Here is a 21,683-nt window from a genome sequence, read left to right on the forward strand (position 1 = left end):
GACTGCATTATACACAATCATGTACGCAAACAACACAACATACACTCTATAAAGGATTTGTGGGAAAACCCAGTTTCGGCTGCGGCATTCCTTGGGGAGACGGGACTGCTCGGACAGACAGTCTAGGGAACGACAACAACAACCACCACTCCTGGAAGTACAAAATCATATAAATCTGGAAAATGGTACAAATATACATATACCAAAGCTTTTTTCCCCCCTTACAAGGGAGGTAGCCAAAAAACAAAGACATAAAATCCATTCCTACCCATTCTATCCCCACATACTCCACTCCCATTCACCCTCCTCCCTCCCTCTTATCTTGGCTCCTCCTGGATGACAGGTTGTCTCTGCATCTCGCCCCCTGCACCGGGTGAGAGGCAATGTAACAAGACCAAACACATCCACAGCAAGGCCACTTCATGTAATCGACAAATCCCCCTCTCCATCCCCTCATGCTGAAAAAAGGAAGACAGGAAGAAATCCCTTTGGGCTGTGTCAAAAATATCATTCAAACATACTCCATCCCCACCCACTCCCATGCATCTCAACATTATCCATTCTCCACCTACGCCTATCTTGTCTTCTCACTTCCTTCCTCAACATTCTCCTCTTTTCCAATGTCCCTTTTACCCCATCCATTCATCTCATCTTTGGGTGCCCCCTCATATTCACTCCTTCCACCTATTTACTAATCTTTCTTCACTCATTCTTTCCATGTGTCCAAACCATCCCAATACTCTTTCATCAACCCTATCTCCATGTTCCCTTTCCTATCCCACTCTCCTCCTCACATCCTTTCTCACTCTATCCAGCCTTAGTAATCCCTATCATACTTCTCAGGCATTTCATCTCGCATTCAAACTCCTCCTCTCTTATGGTCCATGTTTCTGTCCCATACAATGATGTTGGCATAATCACTCCTTCATACAATCTCCTCTTAGCATCCATCCTCAAATGTTTTATTTCTCATTACACATTTTAATCCACCAAAGCATTTACTTGCTTCTCTCAATCTACATTCTACCTCCACTCCTTCCTTTCCCCGCCTCATTTGCACCCAAGTATCTAAATCTATCTACTTCTTCCATTCTACCTTAATACTCCCTTCCAATTTGCTGCCATCATCTCCCCTTGTACATATCATCAGCTTACTTTTACCCACATTCATCTTCAACTTCATTCTTTTGCACACCTTTCCAAACTCATCACTAACTTCCTTAATCCCTCCTCCAATTCTGCTTGTTACAAGTGCAGTGTTGTCAGCAAACAACAACTGGTTTATCTCCCATTTTTTTTGTAACCATCTCCAATCCCTGGCCCATTATCCTTGCATTTACCTCTCATATCACCCCATCCATGTATAAATTGAACAGCCACGGCAACATAACACATCCCTGGCAAAGTCCCATCTTTACCTCGGACTACTCACTCTATCCATTTCTAATTCTAACATAGGCTGTAGTACTCAAAAATCCTTGACTACTCTCAACAGTTTTCCTCCTATCCCATATATCTGCAATACCTCCCACAGTACCTTCTTGTCTACCGTCATTAGCATTTTCCAAATCCATAAAGGCCAAAAAACATTCTTGCCTTTTCCTAAAGTTTTCTCATATTAAAACAAAAATCTGATCCATGCAACCCCTACCTGTTCCTCACCAATTACTCCCCGTTTCTCTCCTAATCCTCTCAATCGAAACTCTCCCATAAGCCTTCTCAACTACACCTAAACTGATCCCTCTAAAACCACTACACTCACACTTGTTCCCTTTTCCTTTGTAAAGTGGAACTGTACAGGCACTCCTCCAGTCCTCTGGCACTCTACCCTCTTTAAGACAAATATTAATCCTCGCCAGCCAGTCCACCATCATTGTACCTCCCTTTTTTAGACATTTGGCATGACACCCATCCAACCCAGGTGCCTCACCTACTCATTATTTTAACAGCTGCTTGCACCTCATCTTTCCTCATTCATCACTGTCATTTTCCTCATTCATCACTGTCATTTTCTTTTCACTGCAACTACCTTTACCTCCCTATCCTCCTTCACATTTAGCAACTCCTTAAAATACTCTGCCCATCTTCCACTTACTGCTGTCTTTTCCATCACCATCTCTCCATCTGCACCTATTACCTTCTTTTCTGCTTGATTCGCCTCCTCTATTTCTCTTAATTTCCTTCCAAAACATCTTTATTACATCAAAATTTTCTGTCACTCTTACCCAATTTCACATCCGCTCTCCTGTTTCCTTTATCTTGTGCTTTACTTCTCTTTGCTTTGTACCTCAAGATTGTCTCATCCTATTTTATAACCAATCCATGAATGCTTTCTTCTCTTTTACAACCTTTGCTTCATCATCCCATTTCTTCCTATCCTTGTTCTACACACCAACTTTGCACACCGTGCGACTCCCTTCTTGTACCATCCCCATTTCTCCACTATTTCTATATCCTTCACTCCCTCAGCTTGTACTTTTCTCATTTAAGCAATTTACTCTAGCACCTCCCTACCTTCTGTCTTCTACCCCTTTCTCCACTCAATTTAGCTTCCACAAAAGAAAAAAAAAAAAATTTTGATATTCCCCCCTTAGAACATGTACATCCAAAACTCTTCCTACTATTTTCCTGGCTACCAGTAGTCCATTAAAGTCCTATCTACCACCCTTCCATCCACCAATCTCTCCCATGTGTACTTATGCTCAACTTCCTTCCAAAAAACTTTTGCTATCAACTCTCCACTTCAATTTTTTCTTGGAACTCCAGTCTACTGGTTCATTTCATTAGCTAGCAATAGATCTCCCAGTACCACTACACTGGCATTTTTCCTAACCCTTCTATGCATTCTTTAAATCTATCCAAAGAGCCTCCTTTTCCCCTGTACTCTTCTCACTACTAGCCCCATATGCACTTACAAAAACCCACATCTCCCTTCCCAGTTTCACCTTGATTCACATTAACCTTGAAGAAACCTTCCAATCCAGAGGTTTACATCCCCCCCCGCTTTCTCAATGCTCCTTTTACCCCATCCATTTAATCAAAAACTATATATCCTTACCCCCTTTATAAGCGAGGTAGCCAGCAAAGGGAGGACCACTTCCACCCACAAATTAACCATACTGGCAAATAATGCTTAACCCCTTGCGTACAGGATGTGTTTTGTGACACCTGCGTGTCACAGCTGAGTGCACCCGCCAGGAACCGAGCGTGCTCCCCGTGACACACACGTGTCACAGTTATAAGCTGTGTGTATTGAGGGCTCTCAAGGCCTCAGTTTCTGGGTTATTTCTACCCACGTGGTGGGCAATCGGTTCGGCAGGGAAACGTTTGTTTACGTAGGGTTGACGGGTTGGTAACAAAGGGGTTAAGCAACTACAGAGGAAATTACAAACACAGGAAAATTTTGATTCATTTAATTTTCAGTGACTTGTCTTCTATATCCGACTAAAATTCTTATCCTGGCGTTCCTCAATCAGGATAAAACTAAAATAATCAATTGATTACAGCCAATAATTAAAAAGCTGATAATGTTTCATTTGACCATTTTATGGAGTGCATTAAATAAAATTGATGAACGCTTGCACAAAAATGCATATTTTTACGTTTTGGTGTAAAACAATTGTAAAAAGATAATTTTGCAACATGTTTCACTTTTTAATAAGCTTCTACTGCACCGATTAATCCTAGAATTTTGGTGCAAACTGCAGAACTAGGCCTTCATTTGGACCCAAGGTAACTGCATCCAACTTGTATTTTGTTCTGCAAAGATAAAAAGATTAAATGTATTAAAGGCACTTTCTCCATTCACGAGAGGGGAGAGGGGGAGAGGAGGATGGAGATAGACCAAGAAAGATGGAAAGATCAAGAGTGGAGGAGGCGGCGGGATGATGGGTGAACAATACTTCTCGTGAACATTTAAAACAATTATAAATGCATGACAAGTATTAAATAAATACAATAATATAACACTTATACCAAAGTCTAAGTCCCTTTTCCACCTTCACATCACTTTATTTCTAACTTTATCCATCCCTGTAATCCTAATATACTTTTCAAATGCTCCATCTCACATTAAACTTCTTCTCTGCCTCCCTACATTCCAAGTCTCTGCTCTATACAACTAAGAGGATCTTTCTTCCTCAATCTACATTCTACTTCCACCTCAACTCCTCCCTTTCTTGCCATATTCACACCCAAGTATCTAAAACTATCCACTTCCTCCAGTCTCTCAATCACTTCCAGTCTGCTGCCACTTTTTAATGAAAATTACACTTCCCAAATATACCGAGGAACTCTCCCTAACTACAACTAAATCCTTAAAAACTAATGTTGCACAAGGAGGTATACTTACGGAGCTTCCCTTTCTAGGGTACGCAGTACAACGTTTCCATCTGTACCAACACCTTTAATATCAGCAAAGCTGACCGTTACGTTGTTGGCAGGATCCATGTTGACTGCCACTGCATACCCAGGCGTTCCTTTAAGCAGCCTGACAAGACAAAGTTATAAAGTCAGTTTTAAAATTTACTTAATTTGACAAAAATCTGATTAACACGTACTGCCATATATACACGTACAACAAACTTCACTTCCAATACACAAGTACACAGGCAAACCCAACATGATGAGGTTGTCTTTCCATGTTACATTGATTATGTAGTAAATACTTTGTACATTTGCAAGCAGAATCAGCCAAGCTGAACTAAGAGATCACATGGGATCTTCATAAAAGTGAAAATCTTAGGTTGATAATCAAAAATATTACCTGCAATAACAAATCAATCTATTCTATATACAAAGAGCTCTTCCCCTTTATATGAGAGGTTGCCAAGTCAAAGGCATTGTAACGGTCACTAACCATCACCTACCATGCATGTGATCCACACGCATGCAACATGGTACTCTTTGACAAAACCTCTAAATCTTGTAGACTTCACAGATCTCCCCATCCAACTAAACACCTATGTAAGATCATAACAGGATGTTCCCAGTGTCACAACAAGATGCTTAATGTCACCAGACACACTTATTGAACCTTTTTTCATACCTACCGCAATTGCATTACCAAAATGTAACTTGTGTACACCATATCTAACCACACCCAACCATACAACCCCTATATAACAAAACTAACACCTTTGCCTATAATTGTTAACTAACACATCCCACATACGGCAACCCACGAACCCCTTTTATTATCAGACGGCTGTGCTGCCGAGAAACAAGATTCCCCAGATCATGTACCTGCCAAGAGGCAGTGCTGAGGTCAAGGCCTGGCACGGGGAGCATTTGGTCAAGGATCTAATTGTAAACTAGGTCAAGGCCTGGCATGAGGAGCATTTGGTCAAGGATCTAATTGTAAACTATCTTTGTACCTGAATAAAGCCAAGAAAGTCCAGCAGAGACTTTACCTCACCCACAAACCACCACTGCATGTAGCTAAATACTGGTCACAGCCACATACCTACCCCCACCCAATCCATTCATCACCCTTTCCTCCCTCTCATCTTAGCTCTTCATGAATGACATGCCATCCCTGTATCCCACCCACTGGCCTGGGTCAGAAGCTATGCAGCAAGACAGTACATCCACAGCAAGACTGCTTCACTTAATCGGTGACTCCCCATCTCTGTCCCCTCGTTCAGAAAAAGAAAACATTGGAAGAAAGCCCTTCAGGCTGCATCAAAATATCATTCAGTAGCAAAAATACGCGAAACTAATCAGGAAGAAATGGACCAAACAATTGGAAGATAAAATAATAAACTCCAAACAATTTGGCTTTAGAAGTGGAAGATCGTGCACCACAAACCTGATCTGCTTTTACTCGAGATTAATTGAGATAATGCAAGAAAGGGACGGATGGGCAGAATGTGCCTTCTTGGATTTGCAGAAAGCATTTGACAAAGTACCACACACAAAAATTAACAAAATAGGAGGAATTTAAGGCAAATTGTGGGAATGGGTGAAGGATTTCTTAACTGAGAGAAAATTGAGAGGGGAGTTTTGAGACAAATTCGAAATGGGAAGATGTGAAAAGTGGCATCCCACAAGGCTGTTTTGGCTCCTTTAATATTCACCATATACATGATATGGATGAAGGAGTAAATTGTTACATGAACTTTTTTGCTGACAATGCCATATTACTCGAGAGTAAGAACAGAAGAAGATTGCAGATCGCTGCAAGATGACTTGGATAAAATATGGGAATGGAGTCGGAGATACGAGATGAACTTCAACATAAAAAAATGTAGCATAATGGAATTTGGAAAAGGTAAAAAATAGAGTTTGGGGACAACATAAAATTGGAAACAAAGTCAAAAAAGTAAACTCAGAGAGGGACCTAGGAGTAAATATGTAAATAAATTATTTGGAAAGACTTACAACTTAAGATCAATGAAAGAGGCCTTCGACTACATAAATAAGATAGTTAAAAAAAAATAATTGTTACACTGACAAGACCAAAATTAGAATATGCTGTATCAATGTGGGCACCTAGCACAAAAAAGACATACATATACCAAGGCTTTTTCCCCTTTACAAGGGAGGTAGCCAAAAAGGAAAAGGCATAAAATCATTCCCACCCATTCCATCCCTGAATACACTCCACACCCCTCCACCCTCCCTCATATCTTAGCACCTCCTGGATGACGGGTCATCCCTGCACCTTGTCCACTGCCCTGGGTCAGAAGCAGAAAATTAGAAAGAATACAAAGAGCAGCAACAAAAATGGCATCCACAATGTCAAATCTGACATATAAACAATGACTGGAGAATTTATAGTTGTCAACACTAGAACAGAAGGGAAAGAGGCGATTTGTTGACCATTTACAGAATTATGAAAGGGATGGAAGTTCTTGATTGAGACGACCTATTAAAGTGGGACAGAAGAGAAACAAGAGCACATGAAAAGAAACTAAAGACAGTTACAGAAGACCTGAAAAAATAGCCTCCCACATAGTGATCGATGTCTGGAACAAACAAAGAGAAACAGCGAATGTCAGAACTATGCACGATTTTAAGAACAAACTGGATGTGGAGAGATACGAAAACGGGTCACTACGAGCATAGCTCTCGTTCCGTAAAATAAAACTAGGAAAATACATAACCCCCCCACCCACTCCCATACATCACTCCTCCCTACATTGCATCTGGATGTGGAGAGATACGAAAACGGGTCACTACGAGCATAGCTCTCGTTCCGTAAAATAAAACTAGGAAAATACGTAACCCCCCACCCACTCCCATACACCACTCCTCCCTACATTGCATAACAGTATCATCTATACACAGCCACTCTCCACTCATCCCCAACTCCTACCTTCTCCCTTCCTTGCTTAACAGGCATTCCCCTCTTGCTCAATCCCCCCTTCACCCCATCCATCCATCTCATCCTCCGTCGTTACCTCAAATTCACTCCCTCTACCACTGCCTTCCACACATCTTCCACTAATCTTGCTCCCCTCATTCTTCCCATGTGTCCAAACCATCCCATTACTCTTCCATCAGGCCTACCCGTCATCTCCTCTCCCACTTCTACAAGTCAATCAAATAATCAAAAAGGGCACAATCCTTAGTGACATGACCAAAAACTTGTAATGCAACGCATCATGCAAGATTTGCTTGTAATCACCAATGACAACTTGTTCATCTGCACAATTTGCCACATTTATGCTCATACATACAGTAGCCGCGAAAAGTTTGGGCGCAAAATTATAGGCGCCCCAACTTTCCCCTAAACTCAAAACATGCGAAAAATACAACTTTCCACCCAAACTTTTCGCTATTTTTCAATGCTAGCGTTTGCACCCGTATTTAACACTATTTGGCAACTCTGTTTAGGCGCACTCGATGTCACATGGAGTCAGATTCTAAACATCTCTCACGGAGAGTAGTCTTTTTTTTGCGGTGGTCTCTGTTTTTGTGCCTTGATATCTCCGTAATGGAAAGTGGTAAAGAGCTGGAAAGAGACACAGTTGTTACAATCATAACCCTCTATAAGGAGGGTTATAAGTGTAAAGATATTGCTACTCATGTGGGAATTGGAGTGCGTCAAGTGCAAAAATGGACCAAGAAATTTTGAGACGAAGGAAGTGACATCATTCGTACTCCAAAGCATCGCTCTGGTCGGCCAAGGAAGATATCAAATCGTACTTCTACGGTTCTAACTGCCTCCTAATAACCGTAGGAGGCAGTTAGAACCGTAGAAGTACGATTTGATATCTTCCTTGGCCGACCAGAGCGATGCTTTGGAGTACGAATGATGTCACTTCCTTCGTCTCGAAATTTCTTGGTCCACTTTTGCACTTGACGCACTCCAATTCCCACACGAGTAGCAATATCTTTACACTTATAACCCTCCTTATAGAGGGTTATGATTGTAACAACTGTGTCTCTTTCCAGCTCTTTACCACTTTCCATTACGGAGATATCAAGGCACAAAAACAGAGACCACCGCAAAAAAAAAGACTACTCTCCGTGAGAGATGTTTAGAAACTGACTATGTGACATCGAGTGCGCCTAAACAGAGTTGCCAAATAGTGTGTATTGTCTCGGCTAAATACGGGTACAAACGCTAGCATTGAAAAATAGCGAAAAGTTTGGGTGGAAAGTTGTATTTTTCGCATGTTTTGAGTTTAAGGGAAAGTTGGGGCGCCTATAATTTTGCGCCCAAACTTTTCGCGGCCACTGTATATACCAACAGCTTTTTCTCCTTTACAAGGGAGGTAGCCAAATTCAAATATGTAAATCCACTCCCACCCACTTCAACCTATTGACTATCGCTCCCTCCCTCTTTTCTTGGCTCCTCCTGGATGATGGGTCATCCTTGCATCTCACCCAGTGTCCTTGGTCAGAAGCAATGTACCAATGACACAGCACATTCACAGCAAGGCTGCTTCATTTAATTGGCTTGGTTTTGTACATCCTTTTTGCATCAAATATTTGCAGTTGCAAATTTTTTAAAAAAGCAGGCATGACAGTGCTTCTAGGATCTATAAGTATTGCCATGAAAAAGCATAAGTCTGTAGTAAAAAAAATACAACGTACGTATTCAATTACGTCAAATAAACGTTATGATGTCAAGATGTAGCATGTTCTTAGGTTCACAAGATCATAAACTTACTTTTTTTTTTTAAGGTGTTCAGTCCCCCCTTAATCCACCAAGGCATTCACTTGCTTCTTTCATTCTTCATTCTACCTTCACCACTCCTCCCTTTCCCACCACATTCATGCCCAAGTATCTAAAACTATTTAACATTGCAAACACCCCCAATCAGGATGATGCCCCTTACAGAGGCCTCAATAGCACAAAATAATGAACCATGCCCTTTGTTCAACTTGCAGTAGGGCTCAAATTGACATCTCCTCCACTTCCACCACCCCATGTAGCAACACTAAACCACTCAGCCAAGAATCCTAAGTGATGTACTACGATACTATATATATATATATATATATATATATATATATATATATATATATATATATATATATATATATATATATATATACACACACACACATACTTTTTCCTAATCTATTGACACACAGAGGAACCTATCTAACAGGTAAATAAAATTGATAAAGCATTCTCCAAAACTTTTCTAAACACCTGAAAAAACACTACAAAAGCTGAAACGTAAAAGAACATCTGCAAAGCTAGAAATGGTGAGACTTACGTCATCCTTGAAGGGGTGCAAGAAGAGAAATTTGGTGCCACATGAAATGGGTGAACAAAATCAGAGAAGAGTATTCATTATTCCAAAAGTTGGTAGTAAGGTAAGAGAGATACTGTTGTGCACCTAACTACTCCAACACCAGCACATCATTACCTGGTGAAGGCCACCGTTTCATCTGTAGAGTTGGCTTCAACGCTTGCTACGCCGAAGTCCAATTCACCAAACTTGATGGCTTTCTGCATTCTTATAGATGAAAGTTCTTTGAGTAATTTCATGTCCTTTAAATCTTTTGTCCCTGCAAAGCCTTGGAAGATAGGTGTGGTAGGAGCAAGCATCAAGACCAGGGTCGCAAGTCGCACCTTGTCATCATCTCCAATTGCTCTAGCTGCCACTGGGTTAAACTGTTGGCAAAATTAGAGAAAACAAATATACAACACTGCCAAAGTACCTTTACAAGGAGTTAAGATGAGAGGCTGGGTGCAATATCCTGGCTTGATTATATCCCTTATATGGAAGAAGCCTAGTATTCGGTGTTACAATATCATACAGGTATGTGAGGCCTTTATAGATTATAAGACAGGGTAACTGTGCCAATGGCACTGTATGGGGCACAGCCTTAGAATAGGTGGCAGAGATGAAATGTCCGATGTATTGTAGCAGTTACAAGGTTGGATAGTGTAAAAAACAAGGAGGAGGAGGAGAGTGGGGAAAAGGAGTTGGCAGGTACGGCCGATGAAAGACAGGTGGAGTGAATTTGAGTGGATGGCCAAGGATGAGATGGATGGATGGGGTGAAAGGGACATTAAGCAAGAGGGGACTGTCTGTTGAGCAAGGAAGGGATAAGGCATGGGATAGGGGTGAGTGGAGAATGGCTTGAGTATAGATGATACTTTGATGCAAGAGAGGGGGATGGTGGTAGGGAGTGGTAATGTGTTATGATATTTTGATACAGCCCAAAGGAATTTCTCCCCATCTCCTTTTCTGCACGAGGGAATAGAGTGGAGGGTTGCTGATTAAATGAAGCTGCCTTACTGTGGATGTGCTGTCTTGCTACACTGCTTCTGGCCCAGGGCAGTGGGCGGGATACAGGGATGACAGTCATCAATGAGTGGTGGATGGGAATGAGATGGGTGGGAGTGGGTACATGCCTTATGACTAGACTACCTCCCTTGTAAGGGAGGAAAGTCCTTTGTGTATAGATAGTGACAACTTTCCACAACAGTAAATATAAAAACTACCTTCAGGAAAGGTCGGTCATTGTGCTCATCTTCTTTCAAAGGTAGCCTCTTTCTTATGAATTCTTTCAGACTTTCAGCTGATATTTCTTTTAACTCTTGCTGAGCATCTAAAACTCCATGACCTATCACTCTGAAAGAAAACAGAAAAGTCTATCAAACTCATTGCATTTCAGTCAACATCACATGGGGTATTGAATAAATTAATTTTATACAAAGATTTTGTATCTGTGGTAGTTTTATGGAGTAAATTTTTGGGCGATTTAAGTGACCCTAAGGGCCCAGCCACCAACTACTCTTTCACAACTTAAGACATTGTTGACAAGTACAATCCATTTGTCACATTATTCATAAACAATACATCTCATATTTTCACACAAAATCCATTAACTAATGGATCCTCAACCTACCCATTTCCATGCTCCTTCAAGTGAGAATTAATGGCGTATGTCGCATTCTTCACAATCTCATCGTCAGTATTTGTCACAAACCCTTGAATACCTTTATCCACCAGTGCCTCCAAATACATCTGAAATTAAAATTTTACACATGTTATGATGTTTGATAAGTCATTGATGCCTCGTGTCTTATTAGAAACCTATCCTCAAAAAATTTGGCAATTGTACCCGAGTTTTGCCAAAGGTCTCTATAAGAAAAAGGAAAGAAAAGAGGAAACAAGTTGCACTATTTCAATGCAGGGTAGCAGAGGATGTGCTCTCAGAATTCAGTATAGGATTAGTTAATCTTTTAATCCCATGTTGCTGGGAATTGAGCAAATGTTTTGGGGTGAAGTTAGGGTTGTGCCACAGTTGTGTAATGCTAAGTTTATTCAGCAAGTCCATAGATAGGGTGATGATACAGGAGGTAAATGCATGGGTGAGGGGCAATGTTTGAAGATTGTATGTGAATGTGGGAGGTGGGAGGCAAGCCAGTTGTTATTTAGAGACGACACTGCAATTATGGCTCAGTCACAAGAGGGACAGACAGTGGAGGAGTTTTGGAGGGTATGTGAGAGGAGAAAGTAAAAAGTAAATGTGGGCCAAAATAAGGCGATATGTACATCCAGAGATGGAGAAACTTAAAGGTTTCAAGTATTTAGTTACATGTAGCAGTGAATGGAGGAATGGGGGCGGGGTAAATTAGTCTGGAAAACAAATGTCCAATGGAATTTAAACTCCTAAGAAATAGGTCTGAGAAAGAAGTGGTAGCCTACGACATTGTATGGGACATAGGCTTGGAATTTAGGAAGCAAAAAGAAGCTTAAATGTAAGTAGTGTGGGGAACAGGAGGATGGATGGACAGAAGCAAGATAAGGTACAGAGCAGGGAGTGAAAAGAGTTGGCAGTTAAATGAAACAAAAAAATTTCATGATGGTTTGAGCATAAGGAAAGAACAAGTTAAGGACTAACAAAATCAGTGTAAACAGCAGAGGTGAATGAAGTGAACTTCAGAGGAACCCAAGGAAAGGAATGGATGGATGGGCTGAACAGGAACTTGAGATGCATGAGAAACATCTAGCAAGCTCGTGGAGATACACGTAAGTGGAAAATGGTCACAATGGGATGGGAAATTGATGTAGCCCAAAGGGGCTCTGGAATGTCTAGAGTTCACGAGTGAGTGAGAAAAAGAGATGTGATGGATGAATAGCTTTCCACAGAGTAATAGATATCTTGAACAAACTGAAAGAGGAAACAGCAAGTGCTAAAACTATACACGAATTTTTTTAAGGAAAAACTGGATGCGGAAAGATAACAGTGGGTCACTATAAGCATAGCTCTCCTCCCGCAAAATACAACTAGATAAAACTACGTAAACACACACACACACACACACACATTGTATATATATGTATATATGTATGTATGTATGTATGTGTATATATATATATATATATATATATATATATATATATATATATACACACACACACACACACACACACACGGAGTTAAACACGACAGCATTTTGGCACTGGTTAATCTTCTTACCGAGATTTTCAATTTTCCTCACAGTAGATCTCATTTCAGGAGGGTGGGCAAATACAAGCCTTCCAAATTCTTCCATATTTAATTAACGTTTCGACTTCAGGGAGTCATTTTCAGAATAGTTACAAGAGAAAAGTCACAATTTTCAAAGCTACACGATTCACAATTGACAATGGTGTACAGACAACATGGGTTTAAATATGGGCCGCTTGGGAATGGTGCATGGTTCGTGACCCGCTACGTAGCCGGGCACTATGTCTTGGAAGGGAAGGGGAAGGGGGAGGAGGAGGGAGAGGGGGGGGGAGTCAGGTAAGGTAGGTCTTTTCGCTGGGTCACCACACTGGTCATGTGGGAGTTGGTGAGGTGTAGGAGGGGGAGGGGGAGAGGAAGGAGGTGGGTGTTGCTGTTGTTGGGCTCCAAATCTCATGGAAGAATTAAATAGCAGGATGGCAGAAATCATATTACATTGAATATTAGTAATTGGAGCTCTCCCCCTAATGTGGATGGCTTCAAGCATTTTTAGTTCCTTAATTTTGGCACAGTGTGCAACTATCCTAGTGTTATCCACGATTGTCTTCCTATCGATTAAAGCCTGGTGGTATTGGAGGTGGTGTTGTTTAATTGCTCCTTGTTGTAAATGTAGGGACAACTGTCTACTCAGTTGGCATGTCGTGAACCCAATGTATGAAGAATTACGGGGTGCGCAGCCCCCAGTTGTACAGCGACAGCAGTGCCAAAATGCTGTCGTGTTTAACTCCGTGTGTATTAGTGAGAATCTGCGCCCTAAATATACAATATATATATATATATATGTATATATATATGTATATATATATATATACAGGGTGCGGCAGGTATTTGAGAACGCATCTTCTAAGTGGTCTAGTAGTTTAGACACCATAGCTAACCATTCCTTTTCTTTTACAGCTGAAAATGGCACAATCAAATATTACCCAAGAAATGAAAAGGCATGCAGTTATCGCCTCTATAGCAGCTGGGCATACTAATTCTGAAATTGCTGCCTTCCTTAATGTTGCCCGGTCCTTCGTTTATAAGGTCAGAAGGGAACTTGTGGATGCCAGAGGCAATGTGGCAAGTACATCGCAACGTAAACAATATTCCCGACGATCGGATAGCATCAGAACATCAGAATTCATAAATGCTATTCAATCGGCAATTGATGAAAGCCCTGGGAAGTCCATGAGGGCACTGGCCAAGGATTTTCAAGTTGATGAGGCCACCATTCGACGTGTTGTTCACGAAGATCTCCGGTATAAGTCGTATGTGATCCGAAGAGGACAGTTCATGTCACAGAAGACATATGAGAACCGAGTCATCAGGGCCAGACGTCTTTTGAACAAGTTAAAACATCCTGAAGAACCAGGAATCCTTTGGTTCTTCTCTGATGAGAAGAACTTTGTTCAGGACCAGAAGGTGAATAGGAGGAACGATCGTTGGTTGTGTCAAACTGCAGGTGAAGTTCCAACGGTTATGCATACTAAATTTCCAGCATCAGTGATGGTTCTGAGTGTCGTGAGCAGTGAAGGCGATGTGATGCCTCCCTTTTTTTGTCCGCCAAGGACTTCGTGTCAATGCAGCTTCTTACACTGAAGTGTTGGAGACTGTTGTAAAGCCTTGGATGGATGGTGTAGCACGTGGCAGGCCGTACGTCTTCCAGCAAGACTCTGCTCCATCCCATACAGCTCACACAACCCAAGAATGGATGGCCACCAATTTTCATGACCACGTAACCCCCAACAAGTGGCCCCCTAGCTCCCCTGATGTCAATGCTTTGGACTATTATGTTTGGGGCGTAGTTGAGAGGGAGTCTAATCGTAAACCTCACAACACTATAGCATCTCTCCAAGAAGCCATTGTCGCTGCAATGGCTAACATATCCAAGAGTCAGCTCATTGGTGCTTGCCAACGATTTAGACGTCGCTTGGAAGATATCATTGACAAGGATGGAGGTTCCATAGAGTGAAACAGTGCATTTGCTTTGTGTTAATGTATAGAATACAATAAATGCTAATTTGAATATATACTAAAACGTTAATAAACCTTATTACAAACAATCTCCTTTGTTCTCAAATACCTGCCGCACCCTGTATATATATATATATATATATATATATATTATATATATATATATAATATATATATATATATATATATATATTATATATATATATATTATATATATATATATATTATATATATATATATTATATATTATATATATATATATTATATATATATATATAGAAAATAAACAAGTACATAAATACTGAAAATAAAACCTTACAAAATCAGTAAACATACAAACCTCTAGTTTGTCCAGGAACTTCTCATTTTCAAAATCAAGTTCCTCAGTTCCCGGCTTCAAGAAATCAGTTTGGTTACCAAGTAAATTGGCAGGACCCACTTGCAAGGGAATGAAGTCTGTGACAACAAAAATGTTTGCTTCCATGGCAGCCTGAAAAATAATTTTTTTTTTACAAAATTCTGTAATAATCTAATGGAACAGAAGTCTAACAATTACTTACATTGGGAGTGATATCTGGAGACAAAACCTGCCTTATCCAAGTATACACATGCTTCCCACTTATATCAGTCCAATCTGCCCCAATGTAAATGTTCATTTATGGGGAGGTACAATGCAAAATAATATAGAACCCATTCCCAAACACACATATAACCGACTTTTTCCCCCTTACAAGAGAGGTAGCCAAAAAACAAAGGCATAAAATCCACTCCCACCCATTCCATCTCCACAGACTCCACTCTCATTCACCCCTCCCCCTCCCTCTTATGGCTCCTCCTGGATGATGGGTCATCATCTCACCCACTGCCCTGGGTCAGAAGCAACGTAGCAAGACTGCTTCATTTAACTGGCAACCACCCTCTCCATCCACTCATGCAGAGAAAGAGAAGATGGGGAGAAATCCCTTCGAACTGCGTCAAAATATCATTCACACATTTCCTCACCAACCCCATCCCTTCTATGCATCACAGCACCATCCACAATCATTCTCCACTCGCCCCTAGCTTGTCTTCTCCCTTGCTTCCTCAACAGCCATTCCCCCCATTTCCCAATACCCCTTTTACCACATCCATCCATCACATCCTTGGTCACTCCCTCATGTTCACTCCTTCCACACCTCTTTTTACTAATCTTTCTTTCCTTGTTCTTTCCATGTATCCAAACCATCCCAATACTCTTTCATCAACCTTATCTCCCAATTCCCTTACAACCCCTGCTTTCCTCATCTCATTTCTAACTCTACCCAGCCTAATAACCCCTACCATACTTCTCAAGCATTTCATGTTACACACATTTAAACTCTTTTTCTCTTATATTCCATGTTTCTGCCCCATACAGTCCTGGCAGCACAATCACTCTTTCATACAATCTCTTCTTAGCATCCATTCCCAAATGTCTAATTTCTCACTTTTTGATCCCCCAAGGCATTTACTTGCTTCTCTCAATCTACATTCTATCTCCACCTCTCCTTTATTTCCCAAACATACAATCTTTAAACTATATGGGGCAACTTGCAATGACCATGTACATAGAATAATGATCATTAAGTGCAATGACTGCTGGTAAAATAAAGTTACACAATCCCATGAGAAAAAAAATGCTTTTACTATGAAGGTCCATAAAATATGAGCCTTCATATATAAAGTATATTTTGTGCATGCATTTTGATCCCAAAAATAAGTGGGTTGAAGCGAGCTTACCTTGAGTAAAGCTTCAACATCTTCCCTGAACTCCACAGGATCTTGCAAGAAGTTTTCTTCATTCAATAACCCAGGAACATAGACCTTCATATTAAGTTCTTTTGCCAATTCAACAACATCTGAAAAGAACAGATCTTGAAATGAACTTCATCCCAAGGCATCTACCAAACCTGAGCTCACCACTGCATGACAAATATAAAATCTACTACAATGTGAAACTGAACTTTACCTTTCTCATCAGATTCAATTTGGTTGACATCATGTTCTACAATTGCTGCTTCCTTAACCCAATCCATGGTTGGTGGTGGTTTGCATTGTGGAGCTTGGATAATGATCACAATGGCCATCACCAGCATGGCCAACCAACCAGCCCTGTAAAAAGAGCCCTCTGTACTTGCAATCAATCCTTTGCCCCTTGTCTCTGGTAGAAAACCAGCTGCAATTAACTACACTTTAGCCAAATTCAGCAAACCCTTGCATTCAATTCAAATCTTATTTAAAAAATAATATTAAACAAATTTAATTGTCCCACACAAATATTCAGGAACTGAACACCCTCTTAACTCTACGACCTGCCCTACTTCCAACATGTTTCCTCCTTGATGCAACATAATGATATTCTAGCTAAACACTCCATAAATATACTCATATACACCCTATACTGTCACATGCCTTACCTCCTACATCTTTAAATCATACTTCTACTCTCCATCTCCATTTCACCTTTAATTAAAGCTGCCCACCTACTCATATTCTTCGATTCAGCAAGAACAGCTTAATGAATATTAGCAATTACACTCACCAGATGTTTACAAATTACTGTGGTATCCCATTGTTTTCCCAATTTACACGTTTTTCAACTTTTGCCCCAGGCTTCTTATCTTTTCACGTAACTGTGCAAAGCCCATTTTTAGTATATGCCCCATATCTTTTCAATACTGCCTGAGCTACCCTTCTTCCCATGACAAAATTTTCAAATTGCATTTAATCCAAATTCTTTTAGTTTCTGAACATTTCCCTAAAATTTTTCCATTACTTTCTCATCCATTACCCTCTTTAACTAAATACCCTTTCAATTATTTACCCTCCGCATGAACCACTTAAGTAAAGCAAAACTTAAGGAATTGCACCAATATTTCCACATACCAGAAGAGAATGCATAAGAACCAGCGAAGCCGGACCCAGAATGGATCATTTCCAAACTTCATCAACTCTTCCTTTGTAAGTCCATTGAACGTAACCGTGTTTCCGATGTCCACTTTAGCATCTCCATTGGGAGACTCATTGCTGGAGAACTTCACCTGAAAGGACACATTAGATTAATGTATACATCAGTCAGTAATGATGATCAATACATGTGTAAGAGGTGACCGTTGACATACATATTTGTATAGGTTCAATTGGTGTCTCCCAATCTCAACTGCTATATCCCAATCTGTTTCTATAGCTATCAAATTACTAATTTAAACCAAGTAGTAACCAGTTACCTGAAGGGTACAGATTTTCTACAAGACACATCTGGGACAACAGTTTGATCAATTAACCACCGATGCTTTTACTTATGGATAACAGTTCATAAACTCCAAAAAATATATCACATCCTCAGGCAGGTTCATATAAAGTTTGCGTATACAGTAATCTTTCCGAGATCTGGACATCAAAGATCCTATCACTTTATTGGCAAACTACAGTAATACCTCGCATATCCTGATAACATTTATCCAAATGATCTAGTATATGGATGATGAGGCTTAGCAGAATTTTCCCAATATCTGCTGATATCACCTCACAATCTAGCCATAAAATGTACGAAAAAAATATCTCATTGGAGAGATTATAACATTATATATATATATATATATATATATATATATATATATATATATATATATATATATATATATATATATATATATATCATAAAATAAGCCTCAGTCTGCAACTCCTAGTGGTGACATGTGCTTCCACCTTTCTGTTGATACATTTGCTTATTGTTTGCGAGAATTCTCTTCAATCCTGACAGTCCTAGCCATCCTTACACAAAACGTAAAATTACACTTCAAGATGCATTATTATCCATCCCCTTGTTTACCCATTCACCCCTTTATTGGGGTGACCTTCGAGTTTAATGTATTTATGTACACGTGTATATGGGGACCAATGACACTCAATCTCTGGATTGAGTCAATATCTTTATCAACTCTTGCAGCATTTCTTACATTGAGTGCTGACAACTGGTGACTGCTCTCCTATCCCTACAACTTTCAGTTACATAGAAACTGTCTCAAACTGACAACACAGAATACAGTCGTCTCTTCTGAAAGATATGGGAAAGGTTCCAAGGACCATTGCCAGCCAATGTGAGGCTATGTGGTTTCCATTTGATGGAACACGATGTACATATCTGCTTCCTCCAGTCTCTCTCCCTTAAAACTCCCCTCCAGTCTACTGACACTTTCTCCCCTTGTACATATCATCTTACTTTTACCCACATTTATCTTCAACTTCCTTCTTTCACACACCTTCTCAAACTGTCACTAACTTCCTCAATCCCTCCTCTGATCCTGCTACAAGCAGTGTCGTCTGCGAACAACAGCTGGCTTATCTCCTACTTTTCTCCATTTTCTTCAACCACCTCCAGTCCCTGACCCATTACCCTTGCATTTACCTCTTGCACCACCCCATCTATGTATAAACTGTACAGCCAGGGTGACATAATATATCCCTGACAAAGTCCCACCTTTACTATTCTTGACAACTCCTAAAAGCTTTCCTCCTATTCCACATATCTGCAATACCTCCAACAGTGCCTTGCGGTCTACCCTGTCATAAGCCTTTTCCAAATCCATAAGAGCCCAAGAAACATCCTTACCCTTTCCTATAGCTTTCTCATATACAGTGCTCGACAATAGTTTAGGCCAGGTGATTGGGGTCAGATTAAACTTGTCTAAAGAAAGAACGGCATAGATGAGGGCAATTTAATTTAGTCACAAGTTTGGGCCCACTGCATGACATCACTAAATCCCTTCAATTTCCTGCTTACCCTGCAAGAACACACTCAGTGTCAGCTTGGCCCCTGTATCAAGAGAATTTTATTGTTGTGTTCACCTGACTTGTGCCATTTCATGACTGGTTTTTTAAAGTTTGGAAGTGTTGTGGCCTTATTATGGGGAAAGTGAGACCGTTATCATTTGAAACTATTGCCCAGATTATCACACTCAAGAAGGCCAGTAAGCAAACTAAGGAAATAGCAGACCAACTTAAAATAAGTGATCGTGTTTTGAGGCCTTACGTTGCTAAGTGGGAGGGAGGGAAAGTGCGATTACATATCAACCCAGAAAGAGCGGTCTGGTAGTCCTCGTAAGACCTCTAGGCGTCTTGATAACATTAACCTCTTCAGTACAGGCCAAAATCTTGCGGGCAGCATTAGCTGCCAGATGTACGATGTGTCGTAATAATACTCGCATCATAAAATATAGTCACCACTTATATCAATCATTCTCTCTTTCACCCGTGAATTTTGATAACCATAGAAAATGTAATGAAGACAGTTTAGAGAGTATGTCATTACGCAGGGGCAACTACAATAAATATAATCAAGACGCCGATATGGCAGCCTCGCATATCCACTTGCTCCTCATGCCGCCTATGTATGCGGCACCGTATGGAAGGGGTTAAGAGAAATCTAGAGAAGAGTTCTAATATTTCAGTCCGTAAAATGAAGGAAAATAATAGTGGTCTGTTCAGGGAAGTGTCTGTACATACTGTTAGCCAAAATGTTTGAGCTTGGTTACATATGACACCGTCCCGTCAGGAAACCGATTCTCACCCGTGTACAGACAATTCATAGGGTTGCTTATGCTCTAAAATATCTTCAGTGGGATGATGCTAACTGGCTGGACATACTTTGGTCTGATGAAGCAATGTTCACAGTGACTGAGGGGAGGGGTGGTAACATGTATCGGAAGTGTGGTAGTGACCCCTTTGAATTCCAAGTCTGCCGCCATCCGTTTCAGGATGCCGAGACTAAACTATATTCTTAGAAAGATTTTTTGGTAAATCTGTGCACACCTAAGCAATCATTAGAAAATTATTATTTTTTTAATTATAATACACGTAACATGTTTTTCTGGGCAGAAATCAATAACAAAAAAGGTTGCTAAAAGCAACAGACTTACAAATTGAGACACGGGGACAGCTTGAGATGCCATCTTTGTTTTATTAGACGAGGTGACAGAAAATATCAAAGCATGATAATTTCATCTATTCTAACCTACTCTAACCTAACCTGCATGAAATAATGTGTGATCTGTATCCAATCAGACTGTGGGATCTACAGTTGTAGAACTTGGTATATATTTTTTTTATAGAAGTTCACACCTACACAATACAGTAATAGAAAATTAAGTAATTTTTTAAATAATAACACATCAACATAATATATATTCTTGGCAGAAATCAATAACAAACAGTTGCTAAAAGCTATAAAAAAACAAAAGTAATTCGATCAAAGAGAAAAGTTCAAATGATGCAACCATATGCTAATTTTTCATGGAATTCGTAGCTAAGGTCAGTCATTGTGCAGAAGCTAAAAACAATTTCTTTGGTGAAGTAAGAAACTTGATGGTGTAGTTTGATCCACACCACCAGTGATCATAGATGGCGGGCTGGACAGTATTCGTAGCTGTGGTCGGTAATTTAGCAGAGGATAACAACCTTTGATCAAATTACATTGAAATCACATTTTAAAGAAAATAGGCCAAATAATGCAACCATATGCTAATTTATATAGAATTGTGCATTTGAGCAAAAACCGTCCTTGGTCGGTTTTGGTCTGTTATTAGGGAGACCGCCTGGGCCTGGTGTAGGAGGATGGTGGGTCCAATGCACTTGAAAAACCAAATCACTCGTTTTTGGCACCCTGCCTACACACCGTAACCATTATATGAATTATCAAATATTACATTTTTACCTTTGTGATTTTATCAATACATTACGATTCTCTGTATAACGTCACAACGTGGGCAATAAATTACTTTCGT

The 21,683-nt window shown here is 40.2% G+C and overlaps 1 protein-coding gene across 1 annotated transcript in view; it reads right to left on the reverse strand.

Annotated features, from left to right (window-relative positions):
• Positions 1-3,398: 3,398 nt before the first annotated feature.
• CD98hc (CD98 heavy chain) overlaps positions 3,399-21,683 on the reverse strand; it is an 18,706-nt gene continuing 421 nt past the window's right edge. The window contains exons 2-10 of the mRNA XM_076203147.1: positions 17,788-17,942; positions 16,871-17,013; positions 16,642-16,760; positions 15,224-15,373; positions 11,323-11,441; positions 10,916-11,045; positions 9,831-10,078; positions 4,352-4,489; positions 3,399-3,759 (exon numbers count right to left, since the gene is read on the reverse strand). Coding sequence (XP_076059262.1) covers positions 3,684-3,759; positions 4,352-4,489; positions 9,831-10,078; positions 10,916-11,045; positions 11,323-11,441; positions 15,224-15,373; positions 16,642-16,760; positions 16,871-17,013; positions 17,788-17,942 — 1,278 coding nt within the window. The 3' untranslated portion in view covers positions 3,399-3,683. The remainder of the gene's footprint in view (positions 3,760-4,351; positions 4,490-9,830; positions 10,079-10,915; positions 11,046-11,322; positions 11,442-15,223; positions 15,374-16,641; positions 16,761-16,870; positions 17,014-17,787; positions 17,943-21,683) is intronic.

The sequence above is a fragment of the Oratosquilla oratoria genome, chromosome 19, assembly GCF_046742065.1.
Source record: "Oratosquilla oratoria isolate Oo_2021 chromosome 19, ASM4674206v1, whole genome shotgun sequence".
In the NCBI taxonomy this organism is placed as follows: Eukaryota; Metazoa; Arthropoda; class Malacostraca; order Stomatopoda; family Squillidae; genus Oratosquilla; species Oratosquilla oratoria.